Genomic DNA, 21,808 nt, shown 5'->3' on the forward strand with positions numbered 1-21,808 from the left:
CGGTTTAATTTTTAAAATAACAAGTTTTTTAAAAACGCACAAAAAAGTAATTTTTTTTTTCACACTTTTTAACCGTTATTTTTATTTTTTTATTTTTTCAAATGTACTCTCAAAACCGAATTTTTTTACGATTTTGTTTAGAACTCCACGTTTGGCGTGCTGACTTTGCGGGGTGAAATGCTCCCTATTTTGGTTGTTATCAGTAGAAAGTTAGATGTCCGGGCTTTCCGGCTAAGATCCCTTTCTTTATCTTGTTTTTATTCCTATTTTGGTTGTATTCTTCCGTTGTTACTTATGTGGGACTTCATATGAATCGTATATGTTGGACACATGTCAACATGTAGATTCCGTTTATTTTGATTTAAAATGTTTTCAACTAAAAATATTTTTTGAAATTTTTTCAGATTAAAAAATATTCACTTGAAAACATTTTTCTTTCGAAAATAATCGTAGCCGTACAATTTTCGGTGCGTGTAATTATTGGTCCACGCGAGACATTATATAGAACCAAAAGCAAAACAAGGAGAATCTTGCTGAGATGAAACTTTTTGGACCTCCGAGATCCGACCCAAAACAAAAGAAAAAGTAAAAAAGTGAAATGTCATGTTTACCCTCTCCCCAAACATTTTTCGCGCTTCTAGCCTCCAAATGTAGGACTTTAGCCGTACCGTAAGCCAACAAAACTTAGTCCAACTTTCCCATTTCTTTCACTGCCGAAGCTCCGATCAGATGGAGCAACAGCCTTGGGGCCTATTGCAGAGGTACCGTGGAGACCGTCGCAAGCTCCTAGAGTTCATCTTGTCCTCGGGTTTGATCACCGAGCTCCGAACCCCAGCAGGCTCCATCGACGCTCTCTCCGACGTCGAATTGGATAAACTCAGCGCTGATTACGTCCTTCACTGCATAAAATACGGTCAGTGCTGGAATTCAATCTTCTGCTATCTGTTTGGCTTAGGACTCGAGTAAACAGTGAATTCCACTCGACTAAGCTTCATTTCGTTCAATCTTTTCTATCATTTGTTGTTTCTAGTTCTATATAAAAAAGATGCAGCAAGCGAAACTCAAGAGTTTGTTTCATTTTTGTTCATACACGGCATAAAATCCGGTTGGAATTCAAACTTATGCTCTGTTTGTTTCCCTAGAAAACAGAGAAGAAAAGCTCTGTTTGGCTTAGGATCCGAGGAAACAGTGAATTCCACTCGACTGAGCTTCATACAATCGCTTTGTTCATTTTTTGTTTATAGTTCTATAAAAAAAGATGCAACTAGCGAAACTCAAGAGTTTGTTTCATTTTTCTCGCACTTTGTTTTCTCCGAAACCAAACAGAATTAGGAATTGTGGAGTTTTGTTATGCAGTTTATGTTAAGTTTTTCTCTCGGCGATCAAACGGCGTTTATGTTGATTTTTGGTTGTGGATTTTGGATCTTAATGGTAAATTGGTGTTTTGTTGATGTTATTAGGTGGAGTGCTTGATGTTTCTGAAGCAACTGAGAAGTACTTCGATGAATCTTCTTACCCAGTTATGGTAAAGATACTTATAGGGTTATATCGTATCATTAAAGCTTCGCTGTTTTATTTTGTTTAATTTTCAATTAGTAGCTGGGTTACATATTTGACATAATTATTGAATTGTCACTTAGTAGCATAATAAGTTACAGTAATTTCATTTAAATGTTTGGTTTGTGGAAAGGACAATGCAGAATTGCGCCTGAAATAGTGCTGCTTTTCTAAGATAATTTTCAGTCCATTTTCTGTTAATTATTGCTAGAAAAGAAGTGTAGTTGAAGCAGTGAAAAATTTGGGAGGTGGTTGGGAAATATAGGGATATCATCCAGGTCAGTATGTACACTAAGGTGTTAGAATTAAAGTGTGGAACAAAAAACAATGTGTTGGCATGTTCCAATATTTGTGCGCAAGCTTTATGAACTTCTATAAAATTGTAAGACTGGGCTGATGGTATTTAATTTCTAAGTATAATTTTTTAATATTTATCTCTTTGTCAATCTCACTTATATGTCTTTGTTTTTTGGTAGATTCATTCTCAATTAGGGAATTCCTATTTTCTACTTTCTGATCCAGATTTGTCTGGATCACCTCCCAGGCGAGTGCCACCTCCAACTGATGTGAACCGGGCCACCAATCATGCATCATTTTCATCTAGTCCGGATCCTCTAATAGTTGAGGATGTGGACGCATCTGGGGAAGATTTTAGTCCTAAACATGAAGTGGAAACATGTACACCTTTAAATCCCGTGGAAGGTGTACAAATTCCTCCATTAGGATTACCTTGCCTGAATGCAGGTATTGGTTGGTTTACTTTGATTTTTTCTTGACTTGGAAAGAATTTGATGCAATAAATGGTTCCACAGTTGAAAAGATTATTATTTTTTTCTTGTGGATTATTTATTTTCTTTCATCTTTGAGTAAACTGATACATAGCTTCAGGATTCTTGAAGGATTGTCGGATGATGACTTGCGGGAATCAGCCTATGAAATATTGCTTGCATCTTTGGCATTTTCTGGGTAATCTCTCTCTTTCTCTCAATTGTGGATGTGTGCCGTGTTCGTTGTAGTTGATGTGCACTTAGTGCCTTTCTTTCTGTCTTCTGCTTTCTCAATCTCATAGTCTTGCTTTACATATAACTAGGGTTGAAGTCCATACAGTTGAGGATAGAAGGAAAGAAAAGAATTCTAAACTTCTGTCAGGGTTGAAGAGTAGAAGGGATAAAATCCATCAGCAGTCTGAGTCTCGAGGAAGAGATTCAGAGCTAATTGAGATCATCCGCATTCAGATGCAGGCAAGCAATATTGTCCTTTCTGCTATTAATTCTAGCTGCAACTCTTATTTGCTTGAAATCTGGAAATGGAAGTTTCAGAAAGCACAGAGTTTTCTAACTGGATGTTTTAGTGTAAAGATCAACTGATTTTCAAGATATATATTTGGTACATGTAATACATATGGAGTAGTGTATGTAATGATAGAAGGCTCTACATCTAATTCTTGTTTCCTTTTTTTTTTTTTTCCTTTATGTATTGATTTTTTTTCCTTCCATGTATTATTGTTGCTGCTGCTGCTGTTGTTTTTATCATTATTATTTGGGTCTAAGTTGGTTATCTTTTTAGATTGTTAGTGTACTTGCCTTGGCATCTTTAATGAATTTTCTTATATATATATATATATATATATATATATATATATATATATATATATATATTTAAAAAAATCCTATAGATATTGGATACTTATTACATGATGGATGTTTGCCTAACTAGTAGTTGCTGCATGAAAGAATGGACTTTAAGCACAGAAAGAATTGTAGCCTCCAATTATGGGCTGCTTTGTTTATTTGAGTCATGAGTTTATCATCATCATCATCATCATTATATTTTTGGTTTCAAGGTAAATTTTTGATGCCGACTCGTGAAATTATTAGATAGAATTCTATTTGTGTCGTAAACATTACCACGTGCTGTTTATTTGTTATATATATATATTTTTTTTGGTTTATCCTTTGGACATTATTATCTAACTTCTCCCCCTACTTGAAGACTGATAAAACAAAAGGGAAAAACTCTTTTAGTTTTAGTTATTAGCTTTTATACATAGCTTCACACAACATACATAGGCTTGGTGCAGAGCTGCAACCAATAAATCTTCTGAGGAGAAGAGTACTTCTCTTTCTCACTTAATTTGCTTGCTTAATTTTTTAACCACTGCTTCAATCAAAGAGGTGAATTATACTTCTTTGCTAGATTTCAGAACCAATGGATGCATGCATAAGGCAAAGATTGATGCAATTGACTGCTAGGAGAATGTGGGGATCAATTGATATTCCTCAAATCTCGTTGGGACTTTTGGCTAGCATATTCAAGTCTGATTTTCTTAATGGAAAATCTTATATGCAGTGGAAGAGTAGACAGGTGATGCTCAACTTTGCTTAATGTTTTGTTATGAAGCATTTGGATGATAGAACAGGTTGAAATATCTATCTAAACTCTATCATTTGTCATAAACAACTCGAGTTTTTATATTTTAATCCTGGTAAAAAATTATAGTGGTCAATTATTTAGGCCAAAATAGATGGTAAGAAACTTAACTAGGTGAGAATTGTGAATATTATAATACACTGTAGGTGGCGTTTACATGCTTCTACAGGTGTCTTTTATGCTAGACTATTAGAATTGGTTATGTCCAGGGACAGACCCAAGTGAGGTGGAGGTGGGGGTGGGGGGGTAGCACCCCCAAAATTTTAGAATTCCTTTTTTTTTTTTTTTTTTTTTTCTTTTTTCTTTTTCCCTTACGATATACCCTTAAAATTTATTTTTTACCCACCAAGAAATCTTTTTTTTTTTTTGCCCACCCCAATCCTAAAATTCTAGTTTCGCCCCTGGTTATGTCATTTATCCAACAATAAATGGTCATTTTAAGCTTTGACTCATCATATTGATTTGCAACCATTTTATAGGCAAGTATCTTAGAAGAGCTCCTTTATTTTTCTACTGATCTTGAAGTGTCTGAACGTCTAACCGTTCAAAGTTCTCTTGCGAACATCAGAAATTCTAAGGTATGTTTATGGTCAAAGTTAAGCATACTTTAATGAGAGTAAATCTTACTACTTATAGTAATGGCTTGCTCTGATTTTTTTTTGGATATCCTCACACAATTGAAAAATGGATCTTGGTCTGTTGGATACTGTAGGAGTGGGACATTGCAAGATCTCCTTCTGAACGTGCTGAGATTCTATCGGCCCTCACACTAGTGGCTTTAGAGTTGTCATCTCTGTCTGGAAAATTCAATATCCAGGGTGAAACCTATTATTGGACTGCTGATTATCACTTGAACATTAGACTTTACGAGAAATTGCTTTTTGGTGTGTTTGACGTGCTTGATGAAGGCCAGCTCATCATGGTAAATGTTTTCTTATCTTAATTTCAGTTAAGCATTTATGTGACATAGTTTAACTTTAATGATGCTTAGTTTGCTACTTGAAATTAGGAATCCAATGAACTCCTGATGCTTATCAAATTGACCTGGCCTACTTTAGGCATCACTCAGAAAATGCATAATGTGATATATGGGTGGGTCCTTTTCCAGCAGGTACACATTATCTCAACAGCCCTTAATGTATATTGAGTATTTTTTTTATTAACCATCTGACCGAATTCCTTAATCATGATTCTGGGATAGTAATCATTTATTCTTATAATGGGCGTAGACAAGATAAGGTTTGTAGTATACTGGTAGTTGTAGTATGTGGTTCAAAGAAAAGCCCATTGGCTTGTTGCTTGTTTGGTTCAATACCATTTATCCTTCATACTTATGATAGAGAGCTTAGAGTCCTAGATTTCATTTTCAAATACACATTGTAATCCTTCAATGGTAAATTTGTTTTCAACCACACATTGTAATCCTCTAATGGTAGATTTCATTTTTAACCACACATTCTAATCATTCAGATGTCCTAAAGTTGAAGTGATTGCTGCTTTTGATGGGTAGACACATAAATGCTTGCCAATCCCATTGCATAACAATTGCTTCAACATGGAACAATGTTGAATGATGATATACAATGATTTTTTTTGACATGTTGATGTCGATGAATTCAAGATTGCATAATATTTTATTAAGAAAATAAATGTAGTTACTTGATTGGATTGGCCTTTTAGGTAATGTGAGAAAGAGAGAATACAAAAAAGTGTAATTTGCTTTCTAAATTTAACTAAAGTTCCTTTTGGGATTTCCAAAATCTAATTATATTACAATCCATATACCTATTGACAGATATTTACATTGGGTCTAGATCAAGATCCTCTACAATTTTTAGAATATTTTACCTTATATTAATTCTTTAAATTCTAACCATTATTTTCAAATTAAATGGTTTGGATTTTACTATATCAACATATTATCACTTATAAATCTTGTAAAATGTTTTTATTTTTATTTTTATATTTTTATTTTATTTTTATAAGTAATTGGCCTAAGGGAGGGGAAGGGGAGATTCGAACTCACTCTCGAAACTGAAGTGGTAAATACAAGATTGGTAAAAGTAGTAAAATGCTGATGTGGCAAAATCTCAACTATTTTTTGATTATAAAATAATTGTTGGGATTTAAGGAATCGTACATAATAGAATATCCTAGGAATTGCAGAGTTGATCATAGGGGTGGGCGTCGGGTAAGTCGGTATTGGAAACACCATTTCCGACTCCCGACTGGAATTGTCGGTAAAGTCGGGTAATTACCTGATTTTTTTTTTGAGAAGAAACATTTTCAAAATTTTGGTTAATTCGGAATAATCAGATAAATCGATAATGAACGGTTGGATAAATCGGAAATTCAACCATTAATTCAACAGGATTACAACAAGATTACAGCTTAAAATTCTAAGTTTCCAACAAACCCAATAACCCAAAACTCTCTGACTCAAACTCAAACTCAAACAATAATCAAACCCACAACTGAGATACCCAGTCCCCACCACACTGAGACGTGGTGTATCCACTGGAGAAGAAGAAACAAATTGATCAAAACTGATAAAGAAGAAACAAACAAATTTACCAGATTAATTGGGTAACAAGTTTTTCTTATCAACATATTCCCTCCCACACCGAGACATAAAAACTAAAAAGGAAAGAAAATCCTAAAGGACTTAAATTTTGACAAGAAAATGTCGAATGTTACCTCGATTTGGCGATTAAGTTTATTACCGGACCGGAGCACGTCGACACGAGAGTGAGAGAGAGAAAGACGGGCAGCTAGGCATCACGGACTCACGGCATGGGTGGCAGCCACGGCAGGGAGGGAGTGATCTAGATTCTATTCTAGGGTTTGGTTTTTTTGATCGGGATAGGAGAGTGGGAGACGGCACGGCAAAAGGGTGATTCTAGGGTTTGAACTTTGAAATGTCAAATGTGTGAGAAAAATTCGTATATATAAGCTTGCTAAACGGCGTCGTTTTAGTTGTTATTCTAGGGTTTTTTTGATAACTCGTCAAACGACGCCGTTTTGCACAATGTCGGTCGGGTCGGGTCGGAACTCGATGGAAAAATCCTTTTACTTGATTACCGACCGACTACTAATTCGGTAAATTTTTTTATTCCGATTTTCGATTTTTTTATTTTACGGAAGGCAGTCGAAGACGGTTCGGTGGCGGTCGGTGAGTTTTCGGTAATCGGTAATTGGATAATTTGCCCACCCCTAGTTGATCATTGTGTGTTGACGTGGAATTTTACATACATGTTGACATCAACCTGGATAACCTTGACCTCTTGTGTGGTTCAGATATGTTTAATCTCTTATGGCCATGCAGCAGAGTTGCTGAGGTAGTTTTGTTCACTTCAGTTTATCTCTTAGTGTTGGAACTTCCTCTCACCCTCCCCTTGTGGCCAAACTAACTCATTAAAAAGAAATTGAATGTTGGAATTTGTAATCATGAAAATTAAGTTGTTCAAGTGCTATAGGATCACACCTTGTGGTTCTGAGTGAAATAACTACAGCATATAAAATAATCTTGGGAGGGATGTCTAATGCTGAACATAACTATAGTTCATGTCATACTGATTACCCTCCATATCTGCAAAATGGATGGTAGGATATCTACAATATGGATGTGGAGGGTAAGATCTCATACTTGCTGAAAAGTTTGGAACAAATCAACAAATTTTGTTTATTGAAGGATGAAAGTACAAAAGTGCCCATTTCATCTGGTGGTTCAACCAAATGTTTGTGAATATAGTTTTTTGCTCCATGTATTGGTCTCTGGATCTAATAAAATATTTTCACGAGCTATTTGCCTATTTATATAAAATACTTTTCATCATTTTAATGCAGGGTAGGGTACCTTATAACTTGCCATATTTGTGAACTATACATCAATATGATTTTTAATGTTTATATAAGGTGATTTTCCCTATTGAAGTATGTAGGGACAGATGAGGCTGTGCTGTTAGAATATGCGCTACTTGAGTTGCAGAAGGTTCTATCTGCTGAAAATGACAATCAGAAGGAAGAGCATTACATGGATAGCCTAGCATGTTCAAGAGAATGCAATGGCAGTGAAATTAAGTTATGTTTGGTGCAGGCTATTTTCTTCTCAATAAGCAGTTGGTGTGACAGTAAACTGCAAGACTATCATCTGCATTTTAGTCAGGTCAATTTCTCTTCTTAAATAGTTTTCCTGTACTTCCATTCCATTTTTTTTCCTAAAAAAAAAAAATTTAAGTGACAGTAAAAAATTGAGATTGTAACACTATGTAGTAAATGCCCCGTACTCCTTTTTTTTTTTTTTTTTTGTTTTGTTTGCCTAATTTAGGTTTATTTGCTGAGTTCTATTCTTATTTTGTAGTTTTTCTGAATAATGTGTAGACTTGGATGCTCACATTCATCACTGTTGACTTGGATTCTTTAAATTGTGTTCCTATTTTCAGAGATGTTCTTTCTAATTATGAGATTATTGTTTCAGAAACCTCATAACTTCTCGAGGATGATGAACTTGCTCTCAGCAGTTGGAATTCTTACTTCTGGTGATTTTGGTGATATTGAGGTTTGTTTTTCTGTAGTGTAGTTCACATTCATTTGGGGTGGTTGAATGAATCACATACTAGTTCCATGGCCTTACAAATTTCTTTTTCAGCCAATTGGTGCTTGATAAATATTTTACAGCAATCCTATTGCTATGCCCAGTCTGCCCAGATAACTTATAAACCATAAATATTTGTTTTCCTTTTCTTTCCTGGGTGTGCTTGTTGTATAATCCCCGTGTCCCCCTTTGGCATCTCTTAATATATCTTTATTTCTTGTATAAAAAAAGGAAAACCAGAAAATCAAATGTGCTCTTTATGCCTGAAAGAAACGAACTGAAAAATTAATACATTCATTAAAGAAATAAATGCTGCTAATTCGCACTTAAGGCATCTTAGCTAATACATTCATTAAAGTTGCATCGTGATCCAAAATGAGTTCACATCCCTGAAAGTTCTTGACGTCTTGTCTGTTAAGAGAGGGAGGGAGGGAATAAGCTAGTAAATTTGACTGATTTTGGTAATATGCATTATGCTTGATTTCACTTGCCTTCCTTGCTTCAAAATTGTTGAGAGGCCTGATACTCCATTTGAATGAGATGGTGCATTATTCAGCTTTCTTTTCTTTTCTTCTTATGTAACTACCCCTCGGGGGATTGACATATTCAGTGTGTGTGGAAAGAGGGGTTTGAGTTCTGCTGACTCTTGAGCAAAGAAATTTATATTTAGCTTACAGACTCATTTGGAAAATTTATGTTTTTGGTGTCTGATCAACATGTTCTACTGTTACTGGCAAGTAGTTGCTCTTATAACATTATAATGACAAACTTTCTTTTCATGCTAAGATCATTGGAGCAATCCTTTATATTTACTTTATGCAGTTAATCAGGTTGAATGTTTCCAATGAGAGTGCAACTAGAAAACTTAAAACATATGTTGAGAGATCGATCAAAGCTGCATATAGGCGGGTGAGTCGAATTTGTCATTTAACCTATATTTTATTTATTTATTATTATTTATGTTTATGTATGTTATGTTTACCCCATTACTGCTAGATTTAATGGATATGATTATACTGCTAGGTAGCGAGTACCCTAGATCTTGAATCCAAGGTTGTAAGGACACATCCTTTGGCCCTGCTTGCAAATGGGCTAAGATTGATTGCTCAGAGAGAGTTCAGTGTGTTCTGCCCGGTTCTACGTCATTGCTGTCCTGAATCTGGGATGATTGCAGCCATGCGACTACACCAAATTTATGGGAAAAGACTGGTTGGTTTTTTTTTTTTTTTTTTCATGTTATTTTTGAACGAAAACCATTTATCTCAGTTCACAGCTGGTTTATCTCTATTGATTTGTTATACTGCTATGGTTTTTCTGACAACATAGAAGCCGTTTCTCAAGGGAGTGTCATCTCTTTCTGAAGATGTCAGATCGGTGCTTTCAGCTGCTCATTCGTTGGATCATGAACTGACTGAGCTATATATTTCTGCTTGTGAAGAAAATAGGCTGCGTCACCATCTCAACCGAGATCTGGACCATTATCCGGTTCGTTAGTTATATTTTTTTCTTTTGAAATTCAATTGCTATTGTTACCATTTTTTAACTCTTTACTGTTGGGCATATGTTTACTGCTTCATTTTATTTTGTTATTCAATGATGATGGTAAGGTGATGATTCTTGTGTGGGAGTTAATTATTTTATTAATTGATGAACTTATATCATCCAACACAATATTCATTGTGCAATTTGCATGCTTGTTTTCTGTTTAACGTGCGCGTTGAATCTCATATATTCTTTATACAGAATGATGTTGAGATGATCATTCTGTTCTGGAGAGTAAATATTGCTTGTATCCAGGAACTTGATAGCATTCAACAGAGTGTTTATTATGCATTTTGTATGCTTCTGGGACCACTATAACAAACAACATGAGCACTGGCAATCTTAGTGCAAATGAGGTCCATGCTAGAGCAAATAATTGTAATATGATGGTGCTTTTTCTTCGAAGTTTTTGTTGTGAGAGATGCTTGGTCTGCTTCAGCCTAAATTAGCTAAACAAGTAGGAGAATTAGCTATTTATTCCTTTACTTTGTGTGCAGATTGGAGAAGTTGCTAAACCAATAATTCTTGACTGGGTGATTGCTCAGAATCCACGTATCTTGGAATGGACTGGACGTGTGTTTGATCTTGAGGTTGGTTTGATACGTAAAATGATGTCATTAAAAGCTTTGATATATAACAGATGACCATCTGGTTTTATATTAATAAAGGAACAATGGATTAAAAAGGAAGAGAACAGAAAAGAAAAGACTATGCTTTTGGTGGTGGTATTATGGATATCATCCATCTTTTTATGCATAATTAGTTTCTTGCCAACTAGTTTTGAATATTGGGTTTGTGCAGGACTGGGAGCCTTTATCATCTCAGCAAAGACATGCAGCATCAGCAGTTGAAGTGTTCAGGATCATAGAGGAGGTAGATATAATTGCTGTAACAATAATTTGGTGTATCTTATATATATATAAAGGTGTTTGATAGTGCCTTTTCATGAAACTTATGCCAAATTGTTTTGATTTGTATGGCATGACATTTGAGTTTTTTTATGGAGGCTGCTCAGTTGAGCTCCTTTCAGGCGTGTGTTTCCCTTCACTTTCAAATTTCTCATGTTCTAGTGATTGTTATTGTTTGTAACTATTGTTATTGAATTCTAAAGAACCTAAGAAAAATAGGGGTAACAATGCAAAAGATATGCTTTCACATGTTAGTACTCCATATCTCAGAATTTTTTGTTTGGATGATTTTATTGACATTCTTTTTTGTTTGTTTGTTTAAATATTTATCTTAAGAGGGGCTTGTGGTCTTCTTTCATTTCATGGCCCTTATGTCCAACTTAACTTGCAGACTGTAGATCAATTCTTTGGCTTGAATCTTTCAGTGGATATCACACATTTACAAGCTCTGCTATCTGTTATTTTTCACTGCCTGGACGCCTATTTGGTGAAATTGCTTAACCAGCTAGGTAAAGTACATTTATCTTCCAGCATATTGAGAATGGACATATGGCTTCTTGTTTTTACTTCCTTGAGTAGTGTTTTACTCCCTCAGGAGACATGGAACTTTTAGATTTAGAGAAAAAAAAATATACATAGTGAGATGTTTACATTATCTCTTGTACTTGAAATTTAGAAATGTAACAAGCCCCTCCTCCCTTCTCCCACCCAGCCAAAAATAAATAAATAACAACCAACCCCACCAAAAAGGAAAAAAAATGTTCAGGAAAATGTTCATTAAGTGTCATTCGGGGCTCATCTTTTTAAGGGTTTGACAGATTTCCCTGCTTGCTTACATGATAAAAGGATAGCCAGTTTGATATATATGGGTCACATTTAATTCCACTTGTTGCTAGTTAGGCTGCACAACTTTTAGCAGATTTGGGCATTTATGATGGGTGAGCCTTTGGAATCTTCAGCTTAATGGCACTTGACCCTGGTGCCTCATGAAGCATCATGTCCAAGGTTCGACCCCTCTTGAGTGCAAATAATTCCTTGGGGCCACACTCGTGGGCGAAAGACCGAGCTTTACCCAACCCGTGCCGAGGGGGCGCTTTGCACGGTGTCCCGGGGATCTAGTTGGGGCGAAGCCCCGGATACCTTGGTTATTAAAAAAAAAACAGTTATCCAGTATCTTACATGTGGGAAATTCAATTAAAGTGAATTTGTCTCTTTTAATTTGTACCACAGAAGTTGGGGATTGTTTATCCAACATCCTTGTTGTTACTGTGTTAAATGCTTTCTCATGGTCCTGGGAGATCTTCATATTCTGTGGTATCCTTGATATTTTGTGAGGTTTATTGTACTCTCTCGAATTCATCAAGTAGAAGATGTTCTGCTCATAGTGTCTCATCTTTTCTGGGGGATCTTAGGGGCTACCATGTGCCGCTTTCTAATCATCAGCCATACATTTTCTTTGTCCAACAATTGTTCATTTCTCCCTCTAGATGCTATAATTTCTGAGCAATTGAAAGTTTTGAAAACAAGTTTTTCAGATGTTATCAAATTCAAGTTGATTAATGTGACGGTTCATTTGGAGAAATCTAGTTAGAGTTAGATTTTTATCTTAATGCATTTAATACTGCAGTTGAGAAGAATCATCTCTATCCCATGGCTCCTCCTTTGACTCGTTATGAGGAGACAGTTATTCCAATAATGAAGAAGAAGGTGCTAGAGCATAAACTTTTGGAGGATGATGTGAGGAATAAGTTGAATGAATTGACAATATCCAAACTGTGTGTCCGATTAAACACTCTTAAAGTAAGTGCAATTCTTGATTTATAAATAGAGATGATCTTATGTTTTATAATTGTTGATTAAGCAGGTTTGAGAGGAGAGTGTTGATTCAGATGGTCCATATATAATTCTCATCTTTTACATGCAATCACTATTTTTTTGACAATGAGAATATCATTGACCAAAAAGAACACATTTTAGAAAATATTTTTAAAAATGTAAACCAAATATAGTTGGTATCATATTTCATATTTTTTGGGTTGATTTTTAGAACTTATCTTTTTTCTTTTTTATTCTTCTTGTGGCCCTGATAGTTACTGAGGGCTAATGATAGTGAGTTAAATTGTTCCAAAGAATATATCTGTTATAAAGTTGCTTAATTTGCATGAATCATATCATCAAATTCCGCTATTTTCTCTCTGCATTATCTTTTGTTTCTTTCTGCAGTATATTCAGAAACAAATTGACATACTAGAAGATGCCACTAGAAAGTCGTGGGCACTTATCAGACCACCAGCTGGTCAAGGGTGGGGTAAGTTCTTTCTCAGCGTGGTCGGGAAACCTACTATTTGATGATTTCCTTGATTTTGCATTTGTATTATTCAATCAATTTTTCCATACATATTTTTTTTTGATTAGTCAACTTTTCCATACATAGTTTCATTATATCTGAGTCATAGGATCGTTTGTGGAAGATGGAAACCCAGATACAAGACATGAATGAAACTACTGAAAAAGAAAATTTAAACAAGAACTTGACCATGGCATCTTTCAGCTTGCTGTTTGAATGCTTTCTTACTAATCAGATATGCCAAGGGCTATTAGGGCCCATTTGGTAATCCCCTCCTCTCAAGTATGAGGGGAATTTTTTTTTGAGTGGTTTTAAAAATTGAATGATGTGATATAAAGTATAAATAATTTATATGGAAAAGTGAAAAAAGTTGTATTGTAGTGGGTTTTTTTTTATTTAAATAGTAATAAAAAATTGTTGATGTGATATAAAAAGTGAAAAAAGTTGAGAATGTTTTGAAGTTGATGTTTTTTGGGGAGAAATGAAAATAAGGGAAGAGGGAGGGGAGGGGGTTGCCAAACGGGGCCTCGGTTTTTCGGAGAGCTTTGTTAACGATTTTTTTATTTATTCAAAGCCTGGTTTTTAGATGCTGCACTAGGGCTCCTATTTTCCTATATTCTCAAGGTGACATACTTTTTTCCGAACTTTCTGATGGTCTTGTTTTCATCCTGCAAGTCCCCTAGAATTGTTTTGTTTGACCACTAAAATATTATTGTAAACAGCTATCACGTTCTAATCCTCCATGTTATTACTGTGAAGAAAAACCAGTGGAGCTTACCTAGTATTTAGTTCTCTTTTTGCTAGATGGCCTGATTAATGGACTGATTGTGGTTATTGTTGTAACATGCAATTGCCTAGGCATGCACAGTTTCCTTTCTGACCACAAACTCCATAAATGTTTGGTTGTTCTCTCCTTTTCCTGGAAAGAATATCCATATGTGTTTGTAATGGATGAGAGGTTAGACTTATATGAGTTAACATTAACCAGAGGGAGGAGTATTAAAACTGAAACCTTTTCCTTTTAGCTCAGGTGGTAAAAGGTGGAGAGGGCTTGGGGTAGGGGCTTATATTCAAATCTTACTGATAAAAAGAGTAGACATTTTTCTTTTGAAGGTAATAAGAATTAAGAAATATCTTTCTTCAATATAGTCTTTTGTTTACAGTTCTTTAAAATTGAATTCATGTTGTTGGTGTTTCAGATTTAACTGCCTGGTACTTTAGTTTTCTCTGCTTCATTTAATTTTTACTATATTCTTTAGGTGAAAAATTATCAACAACTGACATTTCTAACATATAACATGCTTAACAATCCAGCTGAAGAAGAGTCCCTGGAAACTTCAGATAGTTCACGGCTAACACGTAGTGAAGCAGTTGATGAACTGTTTGTAACCACCTTTAGCAGCATCAGGGATACCGCAACAGATGCTATCAGCAAAATTCGCGACTTTGCTGGTGAGGTTATAAAGTTCATTTGTATTAACAAGCATGTCTGTGACTGACAATTTTTAATTTGCTAGCAATAGGTCTGCCATGTTTTACTTATCAAAAAAAAAAAAAGGTCTGCCCTGTTATATATCTTGAAGAAAAAGACATGAACTTTCTTAATTACTTGGATTTATGGACACAATTAGCCTAAAGTTTAATTTCTAGGTGCAAGAGTCGTTTTCTGGGATCTCAGAGATGCATTCCTCTTTTGGTTATATCGTGGTAATGTTGAAGGTGCACGCTTGGACAGTGTTCTTCCACATATTGATAAAGTAAGATATTGAAGTAAATTTTCTATGTGCAATATCTTGTATAAGAGCTCTTATGAAAATGAATTATTGTGGTTAGTAGTATCTTCTACCACCATTGAGTGGAGTGTATTAACCTAAGAGTCCTTGATGTAGGTTCTCAACCATATATGTGGTTTGATTGATGAAACTCTTAGAGACCTTGTCGTTTTCAGTGTTTGTCGAGCATCAATGGTGTGCTTTCTTCCTCAAAATTTAATCTGTTGTGGGCCCTTTATGTGCAGTTCTAATTTTGGATATGTTCATGGTTCAGGAAGGCTATGTTTGGGTGTTGCTCAATGGAGGTCCTTCTCGTGCATTTTCTACTTCAGATATCACAATTATGGAGGATGACCTTAATGTGTTGAAGGTATGTGTCCTTTGTATAGTGGTAAAAGTGAACAAACCTTTACTTCTTGGAGATTTGAAGTAATCACTTTTCTGAAAAGAAATGAAAAATCATGCGACATTTTCTTGTCACATGCAAGTGGTTGTGTCCAACTAAATGCAAGGCAATTGTGACTGTATAATCTGTGTCAGGCAAGTAATGTTCGTAACTCATAAGATAAGCACAGAAACAGCAGGCATTCCCTATCCCATACTTCCCAATTACTACCATATTGTGTTCACACTATGTGTAACTTATTAATGCACTCAAATAGTAAAAGAACAAGGAAAAGGGATAAAGGCTACTTCGAGAGAGCCGTGATCTCCAATAGCTACTTCGAGAGAGCCTTGATCTCCAAAACAACCAAATGGTCTAGGTTTGATGATAATTCAGCATGCTTATTCATTGAGTAGGATTACACTTAAATAGATGACGGCTAGGTCATAAGACTTCACCATTAGGTCTAGCCATCATAATACACTGCAGGAAAATAAACTAAGAATGAAAATACATTCCTTATTAGCCAAAACACTTAGGGAAATAATATATGGAGATTATACTTCTTATTCTTTGTCGACTTGGGCTTTAGGATTGCCACGTGTGCTGCCACATAAGCCCTGGAAATCTGAACGTATCATCCCTCTCCCCTAACATCTTCCTTGTCTCCAAGGAAGAATTCTGGAAATTGAGCCTTCATCATGTCTTCATCGAGTGATATCATGCCCAGATGAGATGGATCTCCAAGCATTGTCTTCGCAACCAAGTAACCAGCAATCGACCAGGTTTGGAATTTATGGGTGTGCTTCCCAATGTCTCAACCCAGCTTTCCATCATAATATTCAGGCCAGTTGTCTTTTAGCAACTTGGTTTCGGCAAGTTCAATGGCACATCTTGCAACCTGGGGCCGTTCGGCCTTGATACATGCGGCAGTGAGGGGCCTGAACAGCACAGTTATGAACCCCGATCCAACGATAAAATCCCAAACACAAGGATCTGTGTTTTTTTTCTCTCTTCTGGAACCAAGTAAAAATCATGCACTGCTTTTTCAACTTTTGCTCCATCCCTTCTTCCTTCTCCTTCACCTTCTGTTTCAGCACTCCCTTGATATTTTCAGCCCCTTCTTGATAGAGGGACAGGGACTCTCTTGGCCTGCCGGACCCATTCTTCAGCTTTTTTGGTTTCGGCTCAAGCTGGTTGCTAGGTAGAACCCTGCTGTTGATGCCAAACTGCACTGGACTAGCTGCTACAAGAATTCTAGCAACTCCTCCCCCGACAACACGACCATCAGGGCTTGAAATACCCTCAGAAAAATCAGGCTGCATCGTGACATCCTTGCCAGCCTTGACATTGATTATATGGTGCATAAAATTCGTACTACCAGATCCTGCGTTAAACTCTTCCGTTATGGGCAAGGATTGGTTTCCTGGAGAGGTGTGTGGTGGAGAAAAGCTTTCAATTCTTGTCCTGATCTTCTCCATCCGTTTGCTCGCTTCTTCTTTGTACACGAGGAATTCTGACCGCATCTTGTTTAGCCTCGCTTGTTCCTCTTCATTCCGGAAAGACATGTTGATAATGTGGATTGGAGATTGTTGTAGAAAACAATCAACCTTCGCTCTAATACCACTTGATTCAATCAAATAATAAAAAGAACAAAAGAAAAGGGATATGGGCTACTTCGAGAGAGTCGTGACCTCCAAGATACCAACAAAGGTTCTAGGTTTTCATAATATTCAGCATGATATTTTATTGATTAGGGTTACACTTATATAGATGACGGCTAGGTCATAATACATAACCATTAGGTCTAGCCGTCATTACATCATGCAGGAAAATAACTAAGAAGGAAATAAACTAATGGAAAATACATTCCTTATTAGCTAAAACACTTAGAAAAATAATATATGGAGATTATACTCATTATTTGCCGACTTGAGCTTTAGGATTGCCACGTGTGTTGCCACATAAGCCCTGAAAATCTGAACATATCACTTATGTGGTGTTCTTTTTGATAAGTAAGAAGATTTTATTAAAAAAGCGCAAAGCGCCCTAAGTACACAGGAAGTATACAGAGGAACAGCTCAGCTAGCCCACAAAAACAAAGGAAAACCCAAATACAAAGTGAGTTATGTGGTGTTCTTTGTATGTGTGAAATGTTAGAGAAGTGTGGAACAATCTCACTATGTAGCATTGCAATTGCTGACCTACCCAACAAATACAAACAAACTGTTGCTTATTTTTATTTTTTTTACTACGGTTATTTTGCATGTTTTGGGCCCACACTTTTAGTTCAATATCACTTTATAGAGATATGATACGTTTATAACTTTCGTACAACTCTTATACAACTATAACAACTTTTTTTAAGATCAACCATTGGATAGTTAGGACCCACATGTTAGAGTTGTTCAAGAGTTGTGTCAAGAGTTGTACAACAATCATTTCTCTACTTCATATACGTTGACTTATTGCTTCTAATCTTGTCTAGTCAACTGCAATCATATCTCGGTCTTTGGTTGATTACACTTTCACAGCAGCTTACTCACTGCAGAGTTAAAAAAAAGAAAAAAAAGAAAAAAGAAAAAAGAAAAAATAAAATTGGGTGGGCTCTTAAACTTAAATATTACTCCTCTGAAGGACACCTGGACTTCCGTGTTCTTTTGGTTGGATGGTTAGTGCTTTCAGTCGTTTAGACTTGCTTCAATATTCCACATATTAGTTTGAAAGGTGGCATTCATTGGCCACCATTCACAAAACCAAGATCGGATTCTCATTTTTTTCCAGCATTTCATGACACAAAGATTATTTGCCTGATGTATGATATATACACAATGCATTTTATCAAATTGTTACCAGTTTATATTGTTTGCTAATAGGGCTGTGCCGCTCAACTTTCTAGGAATTCTTTATAGCTGATGGAGAAGGCCTTCCACGTTCATTAGTGGAGCAAGAATCGAAACTTGCTGAACAAATACTAAGCTTGTACACCCTTCAGGTTTAGTCTCTGGCGATTGAGAATTTTATACTCACATTTGAAAGGCTGGCAGTATGGTGACTTTCATTTTCTGCAGACTGGCACTGTTATCCAAATGTTGATGACAGCAAGTGAACAAATTTCAATGGGATTATATCCACGTAATCATGACAAAATCGGCTTAGAAGATGCCCAAACTTTAATACGAGTCATGTGCCACAAGAAAGATAGACAAGCCTCCAAATTCTTAAAAAGACTATATCAGCTCCCAACATCCTCAGGTGATTTTTCTGCTTCACTTATTTGCTTGCATGGAATTTTGATCTTGTATGATGTTCAAATAGTGTTACAGTGGCGTGTAAATTAACAGTTATAAGCAAGATGGTAACTGCAAATGCTTGTAATACTTACGTTGTACAGATGCACCTCTCTACAATAGAGTAAGGTAATAGGGCCTTACCTTGCCTCTTTCTCAAAAGCATACCCAAAGGACAAGTTTCATTCCCTTGATTGAACTGTTCTTGCGTAGGTTCCTAAGAAAGAGTATCCTATAAATACCTGATTCAGATGAGAATGGTTATTGATCTGGATTTTTTAAGCTGATGGAATGCTGGTTTTATTACGAAAGAAGAGGATATTATTTCTTCTTTTTCCAACCAATAAACAAAAATTGATTCTGTTGCGTTTTCTTTTTCCCTCTTCTTTTCCTTGTTCCTTTTCACTCTTTTCAGTCTCACTGATAATCTTAAAAACGTTAATTGATTATGTCTCTGCAGAGTATGAAGACACTCCACCAGAGGATTCGACTTTGAGATCACCTCTCATATCTGATCTTCTAAAGCGGAGCTCCTCATTTCATTGGACCAACAATGGGGGCCCGAGTAGTTTCAAATCTTTTAAGAAGAAACTCCAAGAAGCAACATCCGATATCAGGAACATGTCGTGGTAGTGAAGGCAACCATTCATTCCATGTAGTTGGGGTATTCCGAGCACACCCAAGTTTTGTCTTTCCATGTGAAAGCCTCGTCAGCAAACCCCACCCCCTATATCATCTGTAAATGTACCATTATACCCCATTTGTTCTCATTCTTCAAGGCTAAAAGTACAAAAGCAGTAATAAGGCTAACAGTGTCCGAGCACAAATGTGGTCACTCAAACTGGAAGATGCTGTCAGAATGGCCTTGAATGGCTGCAATTGTTCTCATCCTTTTCCCTATCATCGACGTCATCGGCCAAGCTTTGAGCAGGCGTGAAACCTTTCTTTATTGCAATTGTAAACACTAAACTCAACAAATTTCATACTTCAACTATTTACGTTACGTAACTTGCAATTTTATCCGGTTAACTTTATTTGATCTGTCCTGATCATGACATTAGGATATCTATCTTTTCCTAACACTTTAGTTAGGTATATTTTCTTATACTAAAAGAATAAACAGGTATGTATTATATATCTCTTGTGTGGAACCATTTCTCATTCAAATTTTGTTTTGTTTCGATTAAGCGGTTCAATCTAATCTGGACGAAGAAAGGGATGTTTCCTTTTCACGATTTGAATAACAAGAAGAAGACCACCATTCTTATTAATATAAGGAAATTGCAAGTATAGCTTGAACAAAGTTGCTAAAACGGATGCCACTAAAGCCTGATTCCAGAGAAAGCCACTCGTTTAACGTAATAATCACACACAAAAGTGAAACTCGCTGAAATCAGAAGCAACAATCCAGGGAAAGCCACTCGTTTAACGTAATAAATTAATAATCACACACAAAAGTGAAACTCGCTGAAATCAGAAGCAACAATGATTGTTGTTCGGCGAGTGACAAAAGTCAAGCTCTTTGTCTTTAATAAATCACACAAAGAAAATGGCGCCCTTGAGCAAAGGCAATTTCTCATAATCATAACACAACCCCACACCAAATCATTGATGCTCTACAACTGGATAGGCTCAAGAACGACACGTCACCCACTTCACTCCCACAACCGACTGCTCAGGAAGTCAGCGTCTTGAACTGACGCTCACGGAGTCCCATGGGTGTGACAGCGCCACCGGTATGCCAATTACCGTCTGACGCGTGTCAACATTCGGCGAATCTGAATCTAAAAAAACCCTTCGGCCGGGAACGGGGGCTAAAGCTTCCAACTTTATCGCAAGATTAACAATTCCATGGCTCCTCGAACCGTCTCTAGCCCGCAACCGGTAACTCAGGTACCGAACTGACCCAACCGGCGGGGACCCAATGTCGTGGGCCGGAATCTGACACCAACCCAGTAGGGCCTGGCCCACAATGAGCCGCTTGGTGTATAGTTGGAGATGGACGGAGGAGTAAATGTCAGCGAAGAAGGTGGCGTCTAGAGGGACGCGAAACTTGTCACCCCAGGTGGGGTTGGTGCCGCCCTCATCATCCACCCTTGTTCTGTAAGCGTTTGGGCACTTCTTATCACCCTTGCTGCAGGGGTTGTACGGGCTAGGAAGGGCCGTGGTGAAGGTGATGAAGGGTCTTACACGGTTTGAAAAGAGAGCTGAAGAGCTGGTTTTGAGGCCTTCCGCTGATAGTACAGTGATCTCCAGGATGAACGGCTGATGAATTCGCTCCTTCATCATGGTGGATCACTAAGGTTGTTGCTTGTAGCCAGCCCTTGTACTGGGATTAAAGAGTTTTTAGATTTATATATATACAAAAATATATGAACGAGAGATTTGGGAATGGAGATATAAAGAGAGTTCTTGGGAGCTTCAGGGGTTACTCACGGTGCAGTTTCCTCGTGGAATAGAAATTTAAACGGCGGAGCGCATTGACAACACCATGGATCTTAAAACGTTGATGGAGTCAACTCGTGACACGTGATGTGATGAGAACATATAGTTATAGTAATTTAAAAACGCTTTTTATTCCATTTTCTTTTTTAATATTTCTGGAATTTGGAGGTATAAATGTTGAAAAATGCTAAAAATATTTTTAATGTACAACAAGTATACTACTCTAAAGTACATTGGGGTGTGATCCAATGTGTGGATCCCACCTCAATGTACCATGGGGTAGTACACTAAGAGTGCATGAATCATTCCCATATATGATTATTAAATGTAATGGAGTGATGTTGATATAAAGTTATTTACAAATTGATGGAATAATTATATAAATAATTTTGCTTATCAATTTCTTAATTACCAATTATGTATTGTTAAATTAGTCTATAAATGACTTTATTATAAAAATTGTAATACTCTAATTTTTTTTTTTTCGAACAAAATGCTTAAATATATATTACAAGCTCTATATAGTTTTTCAAGTGCC

General features: G+C 36.4%; 2 protein-coding genes across 4 annotated transcripts; one reads left to right on the forward strand and one right to left on the reverse strand.

The window, feature by feature from the left end:
* The first annotated feature begins 569 nt into the window (after positions 1 to 569).
* Positions 570 to 19,864, forward strand: LOC133853799 (protein unc-13 homolog). Of its 3 annotated transcripts, none has more exons than XM_062289823.1 (26): positions 570 to 913; positions 1,461 to 1,525; positions 2,034 to 2,301; positions 2,457 to 2,523; positions 2,648 to 2,798; positions 3,754 to 3,921; positions 4,467 to 4,565; positions 4,700 to 4,909; positions 4,997 to 5,098; positions 7,922 to 8,152; positions 8,465 to 8,545; positions 9,404 to 9,490; positions 9,605 to 9,790; positions 9,908 to 10,066; positions 10,621 to 10,713; positions 10,925 to 10,996; positions 11,423 to 11,540; positions 12,659 to 12,831; positions 13,255 to 13,339; positions 14,693 to 14,830; positions 15,029 to 15,135; positions 15,268 to 15,345; positions 15,425 to 15,520; positions 18,435 to 18,530; positions 18,607 to 18,790; positions 19,286 to 19,864. In XM_062289823.1, the coding sequence occupies exons 1-26, from the start codon at positions 730 to 732 to the stop codon at positions 19,456 to 19,458; spliced, it is 3,471 nt and encodes a 1,156-aa protein (XP_062145807.1). In that variant the 5' UTR covers positions 570 to 729; the 3' UTR covers positions 19,459 to 19,864. The 3 variants fall into 3 exon arrangements, with proteins under 3 accessions (XP_062145807.1, XP_062145808.1, XP_062145810.1); XM_062289824.1 differs by having other exon boundaries at positions 860 to 913; positions 2,102 to 2,301; XM_062289826.1 differs by lacking the exon at positions 570 to 913 and having other exon boundaries at positions 2,080 to 2,301; positions 2,446 to 2,523.
* A 354-nt stretch (positions 19,865 to 20,218) lies between these two features.
* Positions 20,219 to 21,369, reverse strand: LOC133853802 (BON1-associated protein 2-like). The gene is made up of 2 exons (XM_062289830.1): positions 21,262 to 21,369; positions 20,219 to 21,154 (listed from the first exon to the last, which is right to left on the reverse strand). Exon 2 carries the CDS (start codon positions 21,112 to 21,114, stop codon positions 20,509 to 20,511), a length of 606 nt encoding a protein of 201 aa, XP_062145814.1. The 5' UTR covers positions 21,115 to 21,154; positions 21,262 to 21,369; the 3' UTR covers positions 20,219 to 20,508.
* Between the last annotated feature and the right edge of the window lie 439 nt (positions 21,370 to 21,808).

This window comes from Alnus glutinosa, chromosome 13 (genome assembly GCF_958979055.1).
Source record: "Alnus glutinosa chromosome 13, dhAlnGlut1.1, whole genome shotgun sequence".
NCBI classification, from domain to species: domain Eukaryota; kingdom Viridiplantae; phylum Streptophyta; class Magnoliopsida; order Fagales; family Betulaceae; genus Alnus; species Alnus glutinosa.